General features: G+C 35.4%; 1 protein-coding gene across 4 annotated transcripts in view; it reads left to right on the forward strand.

The window, feature by feature from the left end:
• LOC138696913 (uncharacterized) overlaps window positions 1-22,291 on the forward strand; it is a 2,004,918-nt gene that overhangs the window by 1,980,728 nt on the left and 1,899 nt on the right. For 3 of the 4 annotated variants that reach the window (XM_069822391.1, XM_069822394.1, XM_069822393.1), the window contains 8 exons: window positions 1,256-1,372; window positions 1,494-1,624; window positions 9,081-9,262; window positions 10,824-10,988; window positions 12,642-12,659; window positions 18,807-18,966; window positions 19,943-20,074; window positions 22,043-22,187. In XM_069822391.1, coding sequence (XP_069678492.1) covers window positions 1,256-1,372; window positions 1,494-1,624; window positions 9,081-9,262; window positions 10,824-10,988; window positions 12,642-12,659; window positions 18,807-18,966; window positions 19,943-20,074; window positions 22,043-22,187 — 1,050 coding nt within the window. The remainder of the gene's footprint in view (window positions 1-1,255; window positions 1,373-1,493; window positions 1,625-9,080; window positions 9,263-10,823; window positions 10,989-12,641; window positions 12,660-18,806; window positions 18,967-19,942; window positions 20,075-22,042; window positions 22,188-22,291) is intronic. The other variant, XM_069822395.1, reaches the window with a different exon arrangement.

Below are 22,291 nucleotides of genomic sequence, written 5' to 3' on the forward strand. Positions count from 1 at the left end.
GTTTGCTTAATCTGAAAAAATCTCCAGTCTTTTGCCTTCTTGTGGTTCATTGATTCATTGATTCATTCATTCATTCATTCATTCATTCATTTATTATCTTCCATATATCTTACATGAGCAATGAAGCTTAAAGATGTGGAAGAAGTCAAAATTTTACAATATAACAATTACAATTTTTACAAATTTTTACAATATTTTACAATTTTTACAGTTTTACAATGTAGTCATTTTCTACAATGATGAGGTGAGGTCCGAGGATTCGCCAAAAGATTACCCGGCATTTGCCTCTTGGTTGGGGAAAACCTCGGAAAAACCCAACCACGTACCATCGCGAGGGGTGACTTTGTGCCATGAGGGTGACTTTGTGCCATTCGCGAAAAACGTATGGAAGTATTCTTTAAGACCGTGACAAGGTTTTAAAGTCTACTTCCTTACGTTTAGTAGTCTTTAAAACCTTGTGACGGTTTTAAAGACTACTTCCTTACGTTTTTTTATGAAATGCACGAATGGCACAAAGTCACCCTCCTGGCACAAAGTCACCCCGCGCGACGGTAATCAAATAAAAGGGGGAAATGAAGTGATGCCGAGGACTCGCCATTCCCTTCTCATCTTGCTTGTCCTTGGGGTGATGTCATCAGTGATTCTCTCCAAGTTTAGAAATCGCTAATCCTTACTTTTTTCGTGCCATCACTTTCTCTGTTTACTACCTTCATTGTCACTCACGTTGAGGTTCTTGATCTCACACCTGTGGAATTTCCCGAATCATTAAACCATATTGTCCACACCTGTGGAGTAATGGTCAGCGCGTCTGGCCGCGAAACCAGGTGGCCCGGGTTCGAATCTCGGTCGGGGCAAGTTACCTGGTTGAGGATTTTTCCGGGGTTTTCCCTCAACCCAATACGAGCAAATGCTGGGTAACTTTCGGTGCTGGACCCCGGACTCATTTCACCGGCATTATCACCTTCATTTCATTCAGACGCTAAATAACCTAGATGTTGATACAGCATCGTAAAATAACTCAATAAAAATAAACCATATTAATAATTAACAATGAAAATCCGGAATATCTCAGAAAAATTATTGAATCCGGAGACATTCCGGAAGCGATTTTTTTTCCAGGGATAGAAAGCAAAAATTGGAGACTGTCCCCGAGAAACAGGGGTGTCTGGTAACCTTATTTTAGATTTCACTAATATTATTTCTTATTGTAATTACGCGTTAAATATTAGGCCTAAGCCATGTTTTCCTTTCCTAGGGCTCCTTCTTGTCAGAGCGTTGTTGAGATATATGACGGTCCGGCTGAAGAAGGTGTCAAACCATCTAAAAGATTATGCAGTCCTATCACAAAACATGCTCGAGATCCAGGTGGCAGGCAAGTGAATTGAAATAAATTCTGTTTAATACTGTATATGCAGGAACATGTCTTCTAATTGCAAGCCTTTGACTTTTTTTCATAAGTAAAATACAGGATTTGTTAACTTGTAATGTTGTAGGTTTCTAGAACAGCAGACATTCGTGTCTTCTGACAATATCATGACACTGGTGCTGCGACGTCTCGGCCCTCCGACTTCTTCTACAGAAACTGACACAGAGTTCCTAGACGGAGCCTTTCTCTTTCATGATGGTGAGTATTATATTTTGGTACTGTGCTAATGCCTGTAATCAACAAATTCTAAAAAGGTAAAAATGTTTATTTAATTAATTAATTTATTTATTTATTTAACCTGGTAGAGATAAGGCCATCAGGCCTTCTCTTCCCCTCTACAAGGGGATTACAACTACAATATTAAGAATACAATTACAATTATAATTACAATTAATATTAAATTCACAAATACAATAAAAATTTTATTTTCTTGGGTTAATATACGACGCTGTATCAACATCTAGGTTATTTAGCGTCTGAATGATATGAAGGTGATAATGCCGGTGAAATGAGTCCGGGGTCCAGCACCGAAAGTTACCCAGCATTTGCTCGTATTGGGTTGAGGGAAAACCCCGGAAAAAACCTCAATCAGGTAACTTGCCCCGACCGGGATTCGAACCTGGACCACCTGGTTTCGCAGCCAGACGCGCTGACCGTTACTCCACAGGTGTGGACCAATAAAAATCAAAGTACTAAAAGATTAACTGATTAATAAAAGCTAGACAGTTTATTGTAAAAGTTAAGAAGAGAGAAGCATTTCTTTTATTTATTAAGTAAAAAATTAAACCTACTCTACGCAGTAATAAAATACTTAATAAGCTTGCTTTTGAACGCTACTAAATTCCGACAGTCTCTGATGTCACTGGGTAGGGTAGTCCACAAGCGCGAGAGCGAGATTGTGTATGATGAGGAATACGATGATGTCTTATGTGTTGGTATGGCTAGTATGCGGATATTTTGCGTGCTTGTGAAGAGATTATGATATGATGACAGGTAACTGAAACGGAAGGCAAGGTAGGTAGGTGTAGAAGTATGAAGGACTTGGAAAAGGAGAACAAGAGAATGAAAATTTCTACGTTCGTTAAGCAGTAGCCAGTTTAGAGTTTGGAAGGAGTTTGTGTAAGTAGTTTGGAATTTTCTTAATCGTGACAGAATAGGTCTTAGGAAAAATATTTTATATGGGCCTGGCTCACTACTTATTCTGTGGAGAACAGCATTATAATTATGTTTACTTACTTACAAATGGCTTTTAGAGAACCTGGAGGTTCATTGCCGCTCTCACATAAGCCCGCCATCGGTCCCTATTCTGAGCAAGATTAATCCAGTCCATAGCATCATGTCCCATCTCCCTCAACTTCATTTTAATATTATCCTTCCATCTAGATCTCGACTTCTCCAAAGGTCTATTTCCCTCACAGGGGGCGGATGCAAGGGGGGAGGGATTAAGGGGATATATCCCCTCCCGAAATTTTGAGAAAAATACGAAACAAGAAACTAAAATAATATTAATTTTAATTCGTGAATGTACATAGGAATTAGAGAGTTTTCCACGTAAATTCTCTTTGCTAAAGTGTTAAATTCCAAGAACTGCACGAAGACAAACACAGCATTCTTACTTCAAGACAGAGAGTCATGAAGAGTATTTTAGGCTTTTTAATTTTCCTTCTCTTCTTAGACTATTTCATTGGTCAGCTCAAGGACAGGTTTTTAAATCATAAGGGAATCCTAAAGTCCATACAAACTTTTCTGCCTAAAAACATAGTGCGAGCATCAGATGAAGATTTAGAAACTGCTGTTGAGGCTATAGTAAATCAGTGGCCTACCAGATGCAACACCAGAGTCTTTCTTCAATAAATTGAAGATGTGGAGAAAAAATTTCCTTGATCAGAAAAATCTTCACCTAATTACCTACTGACTTTATATCATTTTTGAACAGGTGCAATGAAATTATTTCTCCCTGCACTCGCAAGGCGCTGAAACTTTTCTGCACGTTGCCTGTAACTACAGCAACACCAGAACGGTCGTTCTCAACTTTGCGGTATTTGAAGACTTACTTGAGGAGCACGATGGGAGCAGACAGATTAAATGGACTGGCCTTGATGTATATACATAAAAATGTAGAAGTAAAAGCTCATGAAGTACTGGATTAAATGTCTAAGAAGCCTCTTCGCCTTCTTCTGCAAATGTCATTCTGTCATTGTTTTTGTATTGCAGTCATTTTAAATGTTAAAATTAAAAAAATTATGGTTTATTTAACAATGCTCGCAATTGCCGAGGTTATATCAGTGTCTCCGGTGTGCCGGAATATTTTCCCTCAGGACTTCTTTTACATGCCAGTAAATCGACTGCTATGAGGCCTGTCGCATTTTAACACACTTAAATGCCATCGAGCTGGGCTGGGGTAGAACCCGCAATTTCGAGCACAGAAGGCTATACCGACTTCGCTACTCAGACCAACTTGTAAATGTTTGTGACTCGGAAACAAATTGTGAGTATATAAACTTATTTCTCATTACTCCATTTTTACTATCTCCTCAAATCCCTCCCCGAAAAAGAATCCTGCGTCCGTCCCTGTTCCCTCATGTCTTCCAACTAACACTCGATACCGGTATAGGCATACATTTCTGGACTGATCCATACGTGCTACATGCCCTGCTATCTCAAAACTCTCTTTTATAACAATTGACTAACAGATGATAGATGGAGATCTGACTTGTGTCTTGTATCAAAATTGTGAATGTTTTGATTATGTAGTAGATCCAGTAACGTGTCTTGATTTTCAATATAAAACATTAGTGAAAGAATATACTCAGAAGGTAAGGTCGATGTTTATAAATATGGAAAGTTATTTTACATGGTGTCTTTTTATGAACACTTGACATTATTCTTAAAACTTCCTTTTGTAAAACAGAAATATGTTTATCTTCAGATGAGTTTTTCCAGAATATTAATCCTTATTCATTCATTCATTCATTTATTTATTTTATTCCATAGATCTTACATGAGCAATGAAGCTTTAAGATGTGGAACAAGTCAAAATTTTACAATATTACAATTACAATTTTTACAAATTTTTATAGTTTTACAATTTAGTAATTTTCTACAATTTTTACAATTTTGTGCAATTTTTTACAATATTTTGGCGAGATATAGTGAGATGAGGTGAGGTCCGAGGATTCGCCAAAATATTACCTATCATTTGCCTTTTGGTTTGAGGAAAACCTCGGAAAAACCCAACCAGGTAATCAAATCAAAGGGTGGGTAATCTAATCAAAGGGGTTGATGCCAAAGACTCGCCATAGACCATCCGGCTTCAGTCCCACGGCTGGGAAAAAAACCTTGGAAGAAACCATTCAATGAACCAAAGGGGAATCCAACCCAAGCCCAAACGCAGCTCCGGATCAGCAGCCCAGCGAGTCTGCCGACTGAGCTACATTGATGGCTCTACTAAAAATACATAGCCAATCAGATTATTAAATTTACAAACGCAAACTATCATTCATCAGTTGAGCTGTACATATATAATACAAAACAAGTAAGTTAATTAAATTTAAGGCATAAACAATTCAATCAGTTGTGATATACAGAAATTGATAATACATATCATGCAAACTACTTCAAATTACAAACACAAACAATTTATCAATAGAGCTATACAGATTACTATTCAATTTAAAGCATATAAAATTCATCGGCCAAAACTATACAAATATATACAATACAAAGTAAGCAGATTAATTCAATTTACAAACATACTTTCATTAAGCTATACAAATTTGTGCAATTAATATCAAGTAGATTAATTCAATTTATAATGATAAACAATTCATCAATTGAACTATACAGACTACTATACAATTTACAGCATATACAATTCATCAATTGAGCTATACAGACTATCATTCAATTTACAGTAAGCTTATATACAGTTCATCAGTAGAGCTACACAGACTAGTATTCATTTTAAAAGCATATAATTTACAATTCATCAGCCAAACTATACAAACATATACAATCAAATTAGTTCAATTTACAAACTTATTTTCGTTAAGCTATATAAAATTGTACAATTCATATGAAGTAGATTAATTCAATTTAAAAATTTAAACAATTCATCAGTTGACCTATACAGTATACTATTCAATTTACAGCACATACAATTCATCAGTTATGCTAAACAAAATTATAAAATATATTATGTAGTAAACCTAGTAACGTGTATTGATTTTCAATATAAAACATCAGTGAAAGAATATACTCAGAAGGTAAGGTCGATGTTTATAAATATGGAAAATTATTTTACATGATGTCCTTTTATGCACACTTGTCATTATCCTTAAAGCTTCCTTCTGTAAGACAAAAATATGTTTAGCTTCAGATGAGTTTAATCCTTATTTCATTATAGAATGAAAGTATGCAAAGTATGCTATTTTAAGAGTGTTTATATCACCAACAGAAGATAAGGATCTTAATACATAACGGGCAGATCTCAATTTGGAAGTAGTACGGTATATTAATATTTTTATGTGTATTTTCCAGTTCAAGAGATTATCCAGTTTCCAAACCAAGAAAATTTATTTTTACAGATTCTTTGAGATTGATTCCATTTAATATAATATTATAGTAAGGTTACCAGACATCCCCATTTCCAAGGGACAGTTTCCGAATTTTGCTTTTCTGTCCCCAGACAAAATTCGTCCCTGAAATGACTCGAGATTTAATAATACGGTATTTTCCCAGATATCCCTGAACTTGCATTGTTAATTATTAATATGATTTAACGATCCTTGCACATTATTGTGATAAATTTTTCTAATGCAACTTTGCTGCTTTTCATGATTCCATAATCAAAACTGAAGGTGAAGACGTAACTGCAGTCGAGTCTTTCATTGTTATGGAAGTTATTAAAAAAATTGAACTCCAGTTTATTTCACCATCAGTTAAGCAACTTTTGAGCATCTTTAGAAGAAGTGGTTCTTATTTCAGAACAGAATTCTCAGTATCTCTCATGAAATTTATGAAAATTCTTTTGAATATCCCAGTGCCTGGGTTATTCATTCACAAGATAAGATATGTATGACAAGTAGGATAATGCTGAGACTCCCTCTAGAAAGAGAACAATTTCAAGAGGCCTTTCATTATTATTCTTTAAATGTAGATGGACTTTACCTGCATGAAGATATACAATACAAAGATTTATTTTCAGTCAGTGACTTTACTTTCTATATGTGTAAGGTACAAGTCCTTATATTACATAATTTAATACTGTATTAACGTTTTCGTAGGTCATGCCGACATGATCAGATAACTTTTTATACTGCAATATAATCTCTAAATAAATACATGTGCCTCTATGATCAAAAATGCAATATACATTGATAAACATAAAACATATTAAAATCAACATGGTTTGGGGACATCGATATTTCTATTCTTATGTAAATGTACCCTTATTGTCAATTAGTTAAAAACAAAAACGTGTGATTACAATGCACACACACACACACACACACACACACATACATATATATATATATATATATATATATATATATATATATATATATATATAAAATTAATCTTTAATCTATATTTATCTAACTTGCTTGTGTCCATATTCTTATTATCCAGTTATTAAACGCCTTTTTTTTTTGTGTCCAAAAGATGTATATACACCATAATGTATGTGTTGAGATTGTACCTTGAAACCTTAATTCATCAAAGTTGTGATAGGTGACATTTACAACAGATTATATGTTTCTGTATTAGGTTGTCTTTTGATGTTAATTGACGACATGAACTTGAACGTACATTATGACCGATGATAATCTTCAATCTGGGATAGAAGTGATAAAGTTAAGCAATTAAACTAAATAGGCTAGAATCGAAATTTATTGTCGAAATACGTGTCTGTTAAAGATAATAGATCATAACATTGTGACTGAAATCATATTAAAAAAAAAAAACAATCTTTGTATTGTATATCATAGACTTTTCTGAAAAATTATTCAAAATGAATTGCAAAATGCATGAAGATAATTTCATTTTGAATCTTCCGTACAATACTTTTAACACTTTATCAGATTACCAGGAAACGATTGGCATTCATACAGTCCTCTCTGTAGATTGAAAACTCAAAAAAGTTTCATATCCATTGTTCAAGAATTAAAACAGAAAATCAATATCCCGAATTTGAAAGAAAACTTACAAATTAAACCAAACCCTTTAACTCTATTGAATATAGAATATAATCTAAATTTAACAGAAGAAATAGTGAAATCAAAAGTAAACACTGAAATACTAAAACAATTGTCTTCAGAGACAATTAATATTAGGTACCCTCCACAAAACTGGCTTCATTTATACACCGACGGATCCTTGATCTCCAGAGAACAAGGTGCTGGTGCAGGTGTTACGTGCTGTCTCTTCTCACTTTATAGATCTCTTGGGTATGGAACAACAAGTTTTGATGGAGAAATCATTGCAATAAGTGAAAGTCTCAGGAATCTTCTATGCCACATCAATCAATTTAAGAATGCAGATATATTGTCAGACTCCAAAGCAGCTATTCTATCAATAGTCTCTAAACACACACCTTCATCTCAAACAGCAGAAATAACTAAAATGCTCTCTCAATTAATATCACTCAATAAAAGAATTGTATTCCAATGGATACCATCCCATTGTGGAATCCTGGGAAACGAGAATGCTGATGCTTTAGCAAAGAAGGGCAGCACTGCTACTTACAGACCTGTTACTAAATCTACGTATTACTCTGTGAAAAGATTTATTAAATCTACATACTTAGACTTCAACAAACAAAATTTGATAACACAATCTCAAGGGGAAAAAATGGAACTCTCTGCATCATAATCCAGAGTTAATTCCCGATTTACCACGAAAATCGTCTGTAGCTGCATTTAGATTGGCAACAGGCCATGATTGTTTGGCCAAACACCTGCATAGAATTGGAACATATCAGTCCCCTAACTGCCCATTGTGCAACTCAAACCAAGAAATGGATTCGGAACATCTCAAAATGTGTGCTTCAGTGGCTGGCCATGATAATATCTTTGAAAAGTATTGGAGTGCAAGAGGTCAAATGACTTTATTGTCAAACGACTGGCATTAGAAAACAACAACAATAACTTTTAACACTTGAATATAATTAATTAATTAACTACCTAGTGGACTTACTCGTGTTAGTTATGTAAGTTTGTGCGACATACAGCTGTTTCGGTGCTTCACACACCATCGTCAGAGCCTACTAGATCTCGGCGTCATCTCGAACTACACCTTTCAACAATCAAACACACCCACATAACAGGCAGAGAAGTTCGAGATGACGCCGAGGTCTAGTAGGCTCTGACGATGGTGTGTGAAGCACCGAAACAGCTGTAAGCCGCACAAACTTACATAATTAACACGAGTAAGTCCGCTAGGTAGTTAATTAATTAATGAAGATAATTTAGTTGATGAAATTTCTTGCTCAAAGAAACATGTTTTCTTTATCGGCCATTAGAACTTACTTCCTGAATGAATCTCGTAATTAACAACAGCTATTGGTATGCTACATGACCACAATTTAAAGCGAAGTTTTAATCGCTTTCTTACAGCAACTAGTATTAATTCTACAATAATTGTGTTGTTGCAGAGCAAGTGGATGGAACACTGCAACCAGATACCTTATGTGACGTCGACTACTACGGACTCAGCAGTCCATTAGAAGGACGAATTTCGAATCCAGGTACTCAGCATCTCTTCTGGAACATTGAAGGTGCACTCAGATGTTCCCAGAGATTTATTCCAGCAGCGAACCAGAGTGTTACAATTACAGTAAGTAATAGTAAAATAAATGCAACCTCTTTATTATTTATATGAACAAATTAATTGAATACTGGAGATAAGGGTCTCATTGAGGAATAATGATAAATAACTTCCAAAATTTTGATGCTGATACCACGCTCTTTGCTGATGAGCAAATTCTTGGTACCGGGAACTCCATCATGCCATCTACAACTCAGAACAAGTAGGAAGGTCATTGGAAATACAGTATTTTTTTTTTTTTTTACATTATAATGGATTCTTAATCTGTTGACAGGGTAAGGTGGAAGATGTAACTTTTCCATACAATGTCTAATTGTAGGCTATATTGTTTTTGTAGATATTTAACTTTTAACTACGCAATCTTCTTTGGTCTTTAAGGTTCTGAGAGTAGCTAAGTAAGTTCTCCAGTAGTCAATGTTAGGTATGCTTTTCAGTTTCTCAGATAAAATTAGACTACATTGATTTCTGTCTGAGCGTAATGGAGTGTTAACATGTTAATTCTCATAATTATTTAGGTTTTGAAATGTCGTATATTGAAAAAGAAAAATACATATCTTTGAAAATATCAACATTTATAAAGATTACGGGAATCATCGAGGGTTCCCGGGTAGCTCAGTTGGTAGAGCGTTGGTACGTTTAACCAAACGTCCCGGGTTCAATACCTGGGCCCGGAACAATTTTTCCCTCGAAATTATTCAAATCAACTTTACAGGGAGTTAGACCTGAAAGCTTGATTTGCTGGTAGAGTTTCTGGGTAGCTCACTTGGTAGAGCATTGGTACATTTAACCAAAGATCCCGGCTTCCATACCTGGCCCCGGAACAATTTTTCCCTTGAAATTATTCAAATCAACTTTACAGGGAGTTAGACCTGAAAGCTTGATTTGCATAATACACGTCACTGTTCGTTAACAGAAAACCACAATTTAAGTTACACAGAGTTAGTGTGCACTCAATGTTGGTTGCTTGACGGTTATCAGCCCACTTCGAGGTCTGTGGATATAGAGGGAAAAATTGGATCGGTGCTTGGTAGAGTTCCCGGGTAGCTCAGTTGGTAGAGCGTTGGTACGTTTAACCAAAGATCCTGGGTTCGATACCCGGCCCCGGAACAATTTTTCCCTCGAAATTATTCAAATCAACTTTACAGGGAGTTAGACCTGAAAGTTTGATTTGCAAAAGTTACATTTGTTCAGATAACATTTCTGCACATTTAAAGGACAAAACTAAAATTCTTTTAATCGTTTATTTTCATAATATCATAATACAATGCTCTATTAAATTGACTAACCATATTGGAAATTAAATCAATGGCTTTCCCAAAACACGCTATGAAATGTTTCATAGAAAACAATTTATATCTCTGAAAAGGAACAAAAACGAACAAAATTGTGTTAAACGGTTTTTTTTTTTTTTTTTTCTTCAGGGAATAACTCCCTGAAATTAATGATATTATTTACGGTTTACCTTGTATAGTCAAAGAATGTCCCACAAAATGTACATAATTTTATTGATACTTTTAATAATTAGCATCGGATTGATATACTGGTATTTAAGTTCTGAACATTTTCCCAGGTATCAACACTGTCCAGAATGTCACCAGATCCCCACTGCCACACACAGTGTGGGGATGGGGGATGTCAGTGTGTAGCGAACCTGCTGCCTCTCTCGCAGATGGATCACTTGCTTCTAGTAACAGATTCTGGACAGGTAGTGTCCTGTCTCTGTGGAGATTTCCAGGTTTGTGAAACATTTTTTTTCTGCACGAAAATCTTTACTGAAAGTATAAGATTTTTATTTTTGAATGGGTATAAAATTACTTAATTATTTTCCTTCTTTGTTGAAAGTGAAGGTGAAATAAAAGACTGACCACCCTTGATTCTACTTTTTCTAATAAGCTATTTCTCTTCACATAACATGAAATTTTTAATAGCATCCTTCATGTTGGGCGCATGATCTAGACTATACCTAATTAAAGAATATGATTAAGATGGGATAGGTTAAGAGCGACCTAAAATTGTGTTACTGTAATTCAACTTCAGAACCAGTATTGTATTTTCCTAACTAGGTCTCTGAATTTGCCGTAAAGGGTGCGGCAAAACATCCTCCCTAATTTAAAGTTTAAATAAAGAACAGATTTATCAAAATAGGGAAACTGTATTAATATGAATTGTATCTAAACAGTGGGCAATTTAGGTTTACATGCGTTGCCATAGTGATATCAAATGACATGCGCAAAACAACAAGAATTGAATAGGACATGAATGCACGGAATTAACATTCAATAAGTGCAAATTGTAATCTGTAACGAATTCCAACTATGCCGTGGACGGGTGAAGAACGTTGGTATCGTTTCTGGTAAGTGGTAATTCCGTTGTCGCTGCTCGGGTGTTTCCCGGACGTTTAATTTCTTCACGTGGCGACGTCCCCTGGCCAGCACGATCACCAGACCTTACACCCTGCGATTTTTTTCTATGGGGGCATCTTAAGGCAGAGGTGTTCAAACATCAGCCGAGGACTTTTCCAGACCTAAGAAATGCAACACAGGAAGAAATTGGTCTTATTCCTCACGAAATGCTAACTTAGTTAGAGTGATTCAGAATTTCCGAAGTCGCATTCAACTTTGCATTGATAGTGAAGGACACTATTTGAGAGACAAGTTATTCAAAAAATGAAAAATTCCCACTGTTAAGATACCATTCACATTAATAAAGTTTCCTTATTTTGATCCATCTATCTTTTATTTAAACTTTAAATTAGGGAGGATGCTTTGCCGCACCCTTTATATCTAGGCCTACTTGCTCTGTACAGGGTGGAAGTGAAATAGCCTTGCAGATTTTCAGAGCGAATAGCTCAAGTTGTAGGTAAAAAAAAACTATAATATCATATTGGTGAAAAGTTCATAGTTTTTCCAGAAGAAAATGTTTTTTTCCAAATGTTTAACAACCTCTTATTCGGTAACTATTGCAAGTAGGATTGTGATTTTTGTCCATATCGATAGAAAATTTAATAAAGAATAATTTATCCCTCTGGCGTATTTCAATAACGTGGACAGTTTTCGTGTAAATATAATTTTAAAAACCTCTCATTTCAAGCCACTGCACGATGCCACAAGTGGCAGCATAGAGGCAGAGAGCAGCTCACCTACTAAGACACATCGAGTTTGTTGACCTCTTACATCTGTATCACGAGTAGAGTGTATTAGCTGCGATGTTGCCGGACTGCTGAAACTTCAAACTTAATTTTCTAATTGACCATGCATTTAATCACAAAATGTAATATAGGTTTTCTATTTATTTAAGTGTAATTACCCTATCATCCCTTTCAATCTGCAAGGTTATTTCATTTCCACTTTGTATATAGTTTATTATAAATAACATCCTGAATTTACAGATTGCCGAAAATGACAAGGTAAACAAAAATACAATAATAACAGGAATAATAACTTAGAATTTAAGTATATATACAATAAGTGTTGAAAAAATATTAAATTAATATGGAATTACAGATCAAAATAACATATAAGTGCTACTTCAAAAATTTATTATATAAATGATTTTTTAATATATGCAAAGACCCCATAATTACAATGATAACAGTGCTTTTAATTTTGTTATTTGCTAGTCTAAGACTGTTCTGAATTTCCACAAAATAGCGTGATATAGTGCCGCGTGCTCCAACAATCAATCCAAATGCGTGTATCTCAGTTAACCTGTATTCGCTACCGGTATACGAGGTCTGTCTAAAAAGTATCCAACCTTAAATTTTCCCGCGCAAAGTAGTGATTCTAAGGCGGCGCCACTGTGCACGGTGGAAGGAGGAACCATAATGCGTATGCTTGAATTTTTTCACCGCATTCGCTTGTGCCAGTTACTGGCTGGTGGTCGCCAAGTAAGGTGCTGTTCTAAGTGTTTGTCGGATTTAGTTTTCTCGCAATATGACTGAACGAATTGAGCAAAGATACTGCATCAAATTTTGTCAAAAGCTTGGCGATTCTCAAAGTCAAACAATTCGTAAGATTCAGCAGGTGTTTGGGGAAGATGCGATGGGTGTAACACAAGTGGTTCAACCGATTCAAAGATGGCCGCACATCAGCGGAGAGTGAGCAGCATTGTGGCAGGTCCCAAACTGCTCGGAGTGCAGCTGTTGTTGAGAGGGTGCGAAATTTGGTGATGGCAGATCGTCGTTTGACCGTGCGGGAGATTGCCGAAGAGGTTGGAGTGAGTAAAGATTCTGCACATGCAATTTTGCGTGATGATTTGAACATGAACCGAGTGGCTGCGAAATTCGTGCCCAAGTTGTTGTCCCCGGAACAAAAAGACCTCTGTCGTGACGTTGCACAGGACCTTCTGGACACCGCCAACACTGATCCTGGGTTTCTGAACACCCTGATAACTGGAGATGAGTCATGGGTGTACGGGTACGACCCAGAAACAAAAAGACAGTTGTCGCAATGGAAGCATCCCGAGTCTCCAAGGCCGAAGAAAGCGCGGCAGGTGCAAAGCAAAATCAAGGTGATGCTGACTGTTTTCTTTGATGTCCGTGGAATTGTGCATCACGAATACGCACCGGAAGGACAAACGGTAACAAAGGAGTACTATCACGATGTTCTCCGGCGACTCCGTGATGCAGTTCAGCGCAAAAGACCAGACATGTGGGCGGCGAACAACTGGCACTTGCATCACGACAACGCCTCCGCACATTCATCCCAATTGATCCACACTTTCTTGGCCAAACATGGAATTACAACCGTTCGCCAACCTCCCTACTCTCCAGACCTGGCTCCTTGCGACTTCTGGTTGTTTCCAAAATTGAAGACACCACTGAAAGGATCCCGTTTTGAGAGTAGAGAAGAGATAATGTGGAACGCGACGACGGAGCTGAAAACCATTCCAAAAGAAGACTTCCAGAGGTGTTTCCAGCAGTGGAAGGATCGGTGGGCTAACTCGGCCTGTCTAAAAAGTATCCGACCTTTAGCCAGAAAAAATATTTCAAATACCTGACGGGGTTGGGACCCTAATCCCCTTCAAAGTAGGCCCCTTGTGCTTGCACACACTTAGCCCACCGATAGCGGTGAAAAAAATTCAAGCATGCACATTACGGTTCCTCCTTCCACCGTGCATAGTGGCGCTGCCTTAGAATCACTACTTTGCGCGGGAAAATTTAAGGTCGGATACTTTTTAGACAGACCTCGTATAGTAATCTAGTGTACACTCATGAATACTCCTTTTCTCGTTGTTCACTTCCTCAGGCCGACCTTTGTGATGTTCAAATCTGACAATAGGGTTGAGGATGTATCCCTTATAACTGCAGAATTTTTTAAAAGATAATTATGTAAATGCATGTCGTCAAGTTTTCAGTTTCAGAGAATTTTTTGCTCCTTAAAGAATGAAAAACAAAGAAATTTGACCATGATGAAAATAATCTAAAATATTAAACTTTAAAGAAATCATTTTGAATCTTGCGTATACTACTTTTAACACTTGAATATAAATAATTGATTAACTAGCGGACTTACTCGTGTTAATTATGTAAGTTTGTGCGGCTTACAGCTGTTTCGTTGCTTCACACACCATCCTCAGAGCCTACTAGAACACTACAACACTACAATGAAGAAGTGAACACAATCAAATACATAGCACAAGAAAACGGATACAATCCAAACATAATAGACAACATCACAAGAAAGACAAAACAAAAACTTAACAAACACAAAAACACGCAAAACACAACACAAACACAACAACACAAGAAATACATCACACTAACATATGAAAACAAAAGCACACATAAGATCGCATCTTCATTCAGAAAGCAGAAATACAACATAACATACAGAACAGAAAACACACTACAAAGACATCTCAACACACAAAACACATAAACAAATAAATACGACCACAGGCAGATCATTCCAAACACGCTACAAAGAACACATTAAAGCAATAACCAGAGGACACAATACATCTACATACGCCGATCACATAATCAATGCTAACCATACATACAATAACATAAATGCGGACATGGAAATCCTACACATACAACCCAAGAACCAAAAACTCAACACACTAGAACAATACGAAATATACAAACACACTAAAACACACCCCGATCAAATTCTCAACACACAGATCAATTTCAGTACACACACACTATTTGACTCCACTTTTCAACACCTTTCAACAATCAAACACACCCACATAACAGGCAGAGAAGTTCGAGATGACGCCGAGATCTAGTAGGCTCTGAGGATGGTGTGTGAAGCACCGAAACAGCTGTAAGCCGCACAAACTTACATAATTAACACGCTAGTTAATCAATTAATTATTTAAAGAATTGAATAATTTTAAGGGAAAAATTGTTCCGGGGCCGGGTATCGATCCCGGGACCTCTGGTTGAACGTACCAGTGCTCTACCACTGAGCTACCCGGGAACTCCACCCGACACCGTCTCAACTTTTCCCTTGAGTTGAGACGGTGTCGGGTGGAGTTCCCGGGTAGCTCAGTGGTAGAGCACTGGTACGTTCAACCAGAGGTCCCGGGATCGATACCCGGCCCCAGAACAATTTTTCCCTTGAAATTATTCAATTCTGCTTTACAGGGAGCTTCACCTGAAAGACTAGGTTTGCATTTAAAGAATTGTTTGGAAAGTGAAGAACTTTGGTGCAGATTTCCTTTCTGTTTATGGATTACGCTAATTTTATTTCGAAAGTTCGTGAAAGAAGTCCAAGTAAAACATCCAATGTACTTTTGAAAAGAAAAGTACTGGTAAACACTTAAATTGACTAGCATGAAATAGCTATTGGGTATGCTGTACTAATTTACTACATTTCATTTAACCATTACAGCGAGGTCAGCAATCTTTCTGGATCATTGTGCCTATTTGTTATTACAAAATGGCAGCCTCATTTTTTATATACATGAATCGAATCTTAATTTCATTCTTGCATGAGTGTTTTCTTATGGAGCAAGACTAGCAGTCATTTTGTCACACATCACACATTAACTTAATAAATATTTAAGCATTCAGTGCCAGCATGTAGTGTTGATAACTTATGAACCTTAATTTAATACTGTAGATCGAAATATTTTTGTAATATAATTGAAATGGAAAGCTGAACAAATATATACTTGTTCGAATATAAACTTAATGCATTCCACCTTCCATGACTGCAGCCCTGCAAAGAATTTGGGATGTTGGCACTCGCCCTTTCCACATTTTCCTGAATAAAAGAAAGCTATTGTTACTACTAGTACTAATAGTTTGTACTCTATAGTGATGCTACTAACTGAACAATAGTGAGGAAGTAATGGGCTGCTAGACTAATATACTACACAACTCTGAGTGAAGGACAGTACTTCTAGTAACTTCACCTTGAAGAATGGCTGCCTCCATCCCTACCTAGCTTATTTTGACAATCCACAGATGCCATTAATTACACTGATCAACAAAATTAAACATTTTATTTTTTTGTTAAAAGATAAAGAATAAGTGAATCTTATAGCATTTTTCATGCTGATTTCAAATCTGTTTTCAAAATGTTTCTATCACCCAGGGTTTTTGAGTAATTATATGAAATATAATTCAAACTTTCTGGTATTGATATCTTGTAAAATTTTACCTAAAATCATATTTACTTAGCTAAAGCATTGTGTGAAATAGATTTTAGGCTATGCTTGCCTTGAGAAACATCTCTTTTGAGTGTCCAGCGGTAGCCTGCCAGAATATTTAGGTTCCATTTTTCCTGGTAGCGCCTTTTCATTTCAGAAAAATCCCTATGAAAACACTCTCCATGTTCGTCGCTCACTACCCAGAGGTTTTGAAGAAAGAAAAAATAGATGAGAATCCAAGAACTTATTTTGAGAGACATATTACACCCCATCACGTAATAGTTCTGAATCAGCTCGCTGTAATCTTCTGACCTGTGGTTCCTAGAAAATCACAGTCTGTTGAATGATCCTTAGGTTCCCGGCATATCATTGTAACTGGAAAAGGCATATGACGGTATCTTTTAGCCAACCAGTTAATAGAATTACATGGAGTACAACAGATTTCAGGGGCCCAGTTCCTGTCCTCATCTATTTTGCAATCAAAATAACACTTGTAAGCTCTTTTAACCAGTGTAGTAAAATTAATCTGTGTGCTTTCAAAGTTAACTAACCACAAACTTAACAAAAATTGTTTACAGTATGTGGTTTACACAATATTTCGAGTCATATTTCACTTTATAAGAAACTTTTACCGCACTTAAAATTAGGACAAAGAAAACAAGGGTTATGAAACTTGTTTCGTGAATATAAATTAATGGGTGAGTTTTATTCAGTCAGTACTTAAGAATATTACATACATTAAATCTTTATGTTACTACATGAGATAACATTTACAAATAATGACAAACGTTTTCACCAATAAATTGGCATCTTCAGGTCAAAGTAAAACATATTGACATAAAATGAACACTTGAGATATTCTAGTTAAAAACAGTCTTTAAAAAATTTAAAATGGTATAATAGGCAATCTGAATAATATTTCATTAAAAACAAGTGGCAAGATAAAGTTATCCAGATATCATAGAGTATACTGGGGACGATGTATTAACGTAGGAGTATATGTGACGAAGAAAGAAGGCATGACCTCTTCAAGTATTGCAGGTACAGTTCCAAAAAGATGAAAATGCTACAATATAGGACGATCGTGTTGCTGAATATGGATATATGGAATAAAGCCCTGTAAAGTATAAAGGGTGGTGTAAAAGAAAGTATTTTTTGATAACAATTAAATTTTTTTTATAAAGTCTTAAAATGACGATACTTACAGAAGGTTGAGAAGAGGTTGACTTGAGTCCATAGAAGCGGCAACACAACTGAACTTTTCATTGGAATGTAGCATACGAGGAAAACTGTGTACCAGGCAAGACTAGTAGATGAACCAGAATTATTTCTTTGTGATCTTGAATAGTGGGTTGTTTAAATTCGGATATTGCTCATTAAGAAGAGGGATATTGTTATTATTAGAGTGGGTGGCAATGTAAAACTCTTCTGCGGCATTCATGTACTTGTAGTTATTGACAATTTTTAAAACTTGGAGGATGTCTTCTATACCTGTGAGTTCATGATTGTGGTTAACTCACCCATTAATTGATATTGTACTTAACGGACCAACATGCCTTTAAAATCGTGAATATAAGTTCTAACTCATTTGAGAATTAATACTAACTCTCATAGTCTTATGAGAAATAAAATTTATTTTATGAATTATTATTTATGAATTTTGACTTCATAGGTAACAATGAACTAAAGTTATAGGTCAATTGTTAAAGCAATAAAATGACATATTTGAAATATTTCCTTTCCATTAGTATGTTAAGAACTGTATGTAGCAATAAAAATACATTTTTCTAAAATTACAACAAAAAATGGTGGCTGGTAGAAAAATTCTGACTTCATTTTTGGAATCAGCACAAGAAATTACGTATGAAACAGCAGAAATTTTACATTTAAGAAAATCAATGTTGACCAGTGTTATTTGTATTTATTGGTATTTCCTTCTTTGCAGCAACAATGGTTACCAGTGAGTCTACGCAGTTGGTCACCATTGAAAGTTGTATATTCGGTTGCACATTATAGCTGGAATATGAAGGGATTTGTATTCAAAGCGTCATACACATTTAATACTGATGCAGCTTGTGGGCATACCACTATCACGCATCCTGCAGGTAATTCTAGTACCAGTACTGTGTACTTAAAGATAAAAATTATATTTAAAAAAATAATATTTGTTTTAGAAATAGGATTTTTACTAAGAGAGTTAAAACAGAAAACAAATAAGTTTAATTTTTGCTTAATATTTAAGAGAAAATATTGAAATTTAAAATATGTGATTATGATATTGATTTGCATATTCAGTAAAAATTTCAACACACTAGCTAAAAAATTGTGGATTTTAGAAATTTCAGTAGTGCATCGCCTTAAGATTGAGGGTCTATTAAGTTCCATATTACATATGTTTCATTATATTTCTGCCAATCAGTGGCTACTAAAATTTCAAGCGGCTTATATCAGTCCTGTGCGTCAGCATATTAAAAAGCATTACAACCTTTTGCTATCTCCTTTCCCTCACACCACAAACTGTAATGTTGCACAGAGGCAAAGAGAAAATAACAGAACTGTACAGGTACTCTGTTGACAAAAAATTTTTCGTTTACCTCAATACATAAGTATCATGGATTTTTGTTAAAAATAAATCCAGGCTGAAAAATCAATAATGATTAGGCCTACATACATTCTGTTATGAACCACATTGTTTAATTTTGTATATTTGTGTTACATTCCATAAGAAATCTTTACACAATTTGAAAGAAAATAATTCTATTTCCAAACGATTTCTAAACGTAATAGCATTACTTTGAATAGACCATAAATACTCTTTATTATCACAGATTAACTTTATAACTTCTTTACTGTGTTAACCTTAAAAATTACCTGTCTGACTAGTTTCGAAGTGGTATTGTCCAAAGCCTAGTGAAGGTCCCGCGCTATCTTCTGGTTTCCTGTTGTGGTAGGGTGTGTTCATGATTGTGTCGAAAAGGGTTTGTGTTTTGAAATTCAGTTGAGTGTTCAGGATGTGCTGTGGATATGTTTTTGTATGTTTGTATATGAGAGTTATTAATAAAGGTATGATATTGTTTTCAGGTGAAATTAACTCGAGGAATGTCACGGCTCCAACTCTATCCTTGAACTATTACTTTCACCAGGAATGCACATGGTTGCTGGATTCAAAAGTAGAAAGACAGTTGACAGTTGAATTAGCAACAAACCAAAACAGTAGGTCATAGATTTTATGTCTATAATATGAATGAATTAGTGTTTATAAACGCAATAGTTCTAATCTTTGACGTAACAGAAATAAAGAAAGGCAAATACATTATAATGTAGTCTACGTACAAATAATAGCCTGGATATTGATTCAACAAGTTTTGCAGTTACAGAATAAAAAATACTTTCTCATTTTTTTCTGGAGAACATACTTTACATCACATTTGTTCGGAATTACTCTCTTTCTGGTTATTATGTCTAGAAAATCCTATAAAAATGTATGGAATTAGTATCTGCAGTTTGTGGGGCTGTTTCCAGATATTTTGGGATGTTAAAAAGGAGCCATATCTTTGTATTCCAAGATTTGTGCTTGGTGTCATTGTCCTAGTAAATATTTTTTTTTTATCCAATGCCACCAGGTTGTCTTTTCGACATTTCTGGTCTTCACTCCTGGCTGTGGCTTAGTTGTAACCCACTTCTGAGGTTGGGGCGCCTGGAAGGTGGAGTTACATTACCCCGATGATGTGATAGGATGATTATGATAATGTATTGCCAGGAGAGGTCTTAAATCTAAACTTAACCTGAATTCCAGACCATGGACGAACACAGGAATAATCACCTTTAAGGAAAAATTCCTGTGCTCTAACCGGGAATCAAACCCGGGACCTCATGAACTATAGCCAGAAGCTCTGACCACTAGACCATGAGTTTGGCCCTAATTCTAGATATCAGATGAGATATTTTGGATGATCTTCCCAAAGTAACAGAAATAGTCGCAAGGAAATGTCTTTCCAATGAATAGCACTACTATGAAACCACGTATGCTTTCAATATGTTAAGATTACCTCCTCCAAACTGTTTGAGTGTTGGTATTATTATTTTCTATCCGCATGAAAAATTTGTTCAAAATTCTAATTCAATCCCTATTACCATCTTTACAGTTCGAAAAAAAATTCAATTTTCTTCATTTCTACACCTATTTTATGAAGAGTACTGGGTAGAGCTAGCAACACCACTTTCGCATGCAAATATAAATATATAAATTATTTTTTTCCTCCATGTCCTTTGCATGGTGTGACAAACAAATGTTGGTGACCTGTGAGCCGACAACAGAAAGAAATTATGTTTCATTGTTTTAATACAGGCATGGACAAAGAAAAGTCTATTGAATGTATGATTTGAGGCTTTCTCGGCGTTGGTTCGCTAATATGTTTTCGCGGGATATCAGTAAATATTAAAATCGTATTTATTGTCCCTTTTCCAGCACTTTCTTAATAGAGGAGGTATACTTTTCACTAGTATAATAATTATATACGAATTATATACTATGGTAGGCTATATTTAAACTTTTTTTTTTCTCAGAATCTGTTTAGTCCTTTGGGAATAAAAATTGTCATGCTTAATATACACTGTCTTTACATCACTAAGTAAATTTAATGTTTTTGAAAACATAATAGTTTCTTTTTAAAATTATGAAAGTTTGTGGGCTATTTTGTTCAACAGGGCAACGTTTACATGGCAACTCAAAAAAGTATTTGAGATATTTTATTGATCCTTTGAATGCATGTATAATTCTGCCATGTGAACAACATGCTGTTGGATCTTTAATGTAGAATTTATAGTTTATTTAAAAAAAAATAATATTGATCACTTTATTTTTTAATTTTGGTATGAAAACGATTCTACTTGTCAGTAAACTATTTGTTTATATTAAGCCTATAGCATGTCATTTTAATGAGTAACTTAAAATAATGTTGTCTTCTTAGGTTTGTATATTTCTCAATTTTCTCATAAATAATTATGACAAATTATTTGTGCGAAAATATTCTTAACCTCCAGGGTTCAATAGCCTATTTTTCTAACTTAAATATGTAAATGGTATTTTAAAATCAGTTCCGAGTATTATTGTAATATTCCTCTTAAGTTACACATGAATATACGGAATTATTTTGTATTAACTGTTTTTTAACCTCTTAGGGCCTTGCACAGCCTGGAATGTAAGTGTTCATCAGTATGAAGAAAACAGAATTGATGGAGTGGGCCAGCTTCTCCACACATTTTGTCCACGTGACCGCAGTAAAGAATATTCTCTGCCTTGGAAAATGAATACTGTTCTTCTTAGGTAAGGAATAGATAGAATTGGGGACTATGCTAGTGTGAAGGCATGTTACCATTAAATCGTGCTCACCTTTCTGATCTACCTATCTCCATACAAGTAATAAAAGT

Source organism: Periplaneta americana, chromosome 3 (assembly GCF_040183065.1).
Source record: "Periplaneta americana isolate PAMFEO1 chromosome 3, P.americana_PAMFEO1_priV1, whole genome shotgun sequence".
In the NCBI taxonomy this organism is placed as follows: domain Eukaryota; kingdom Metazoa; phylum Arthropoda; class Insecta; order Blattodea; family Blattidae; genus Periplaneta; species Periplaneta americana.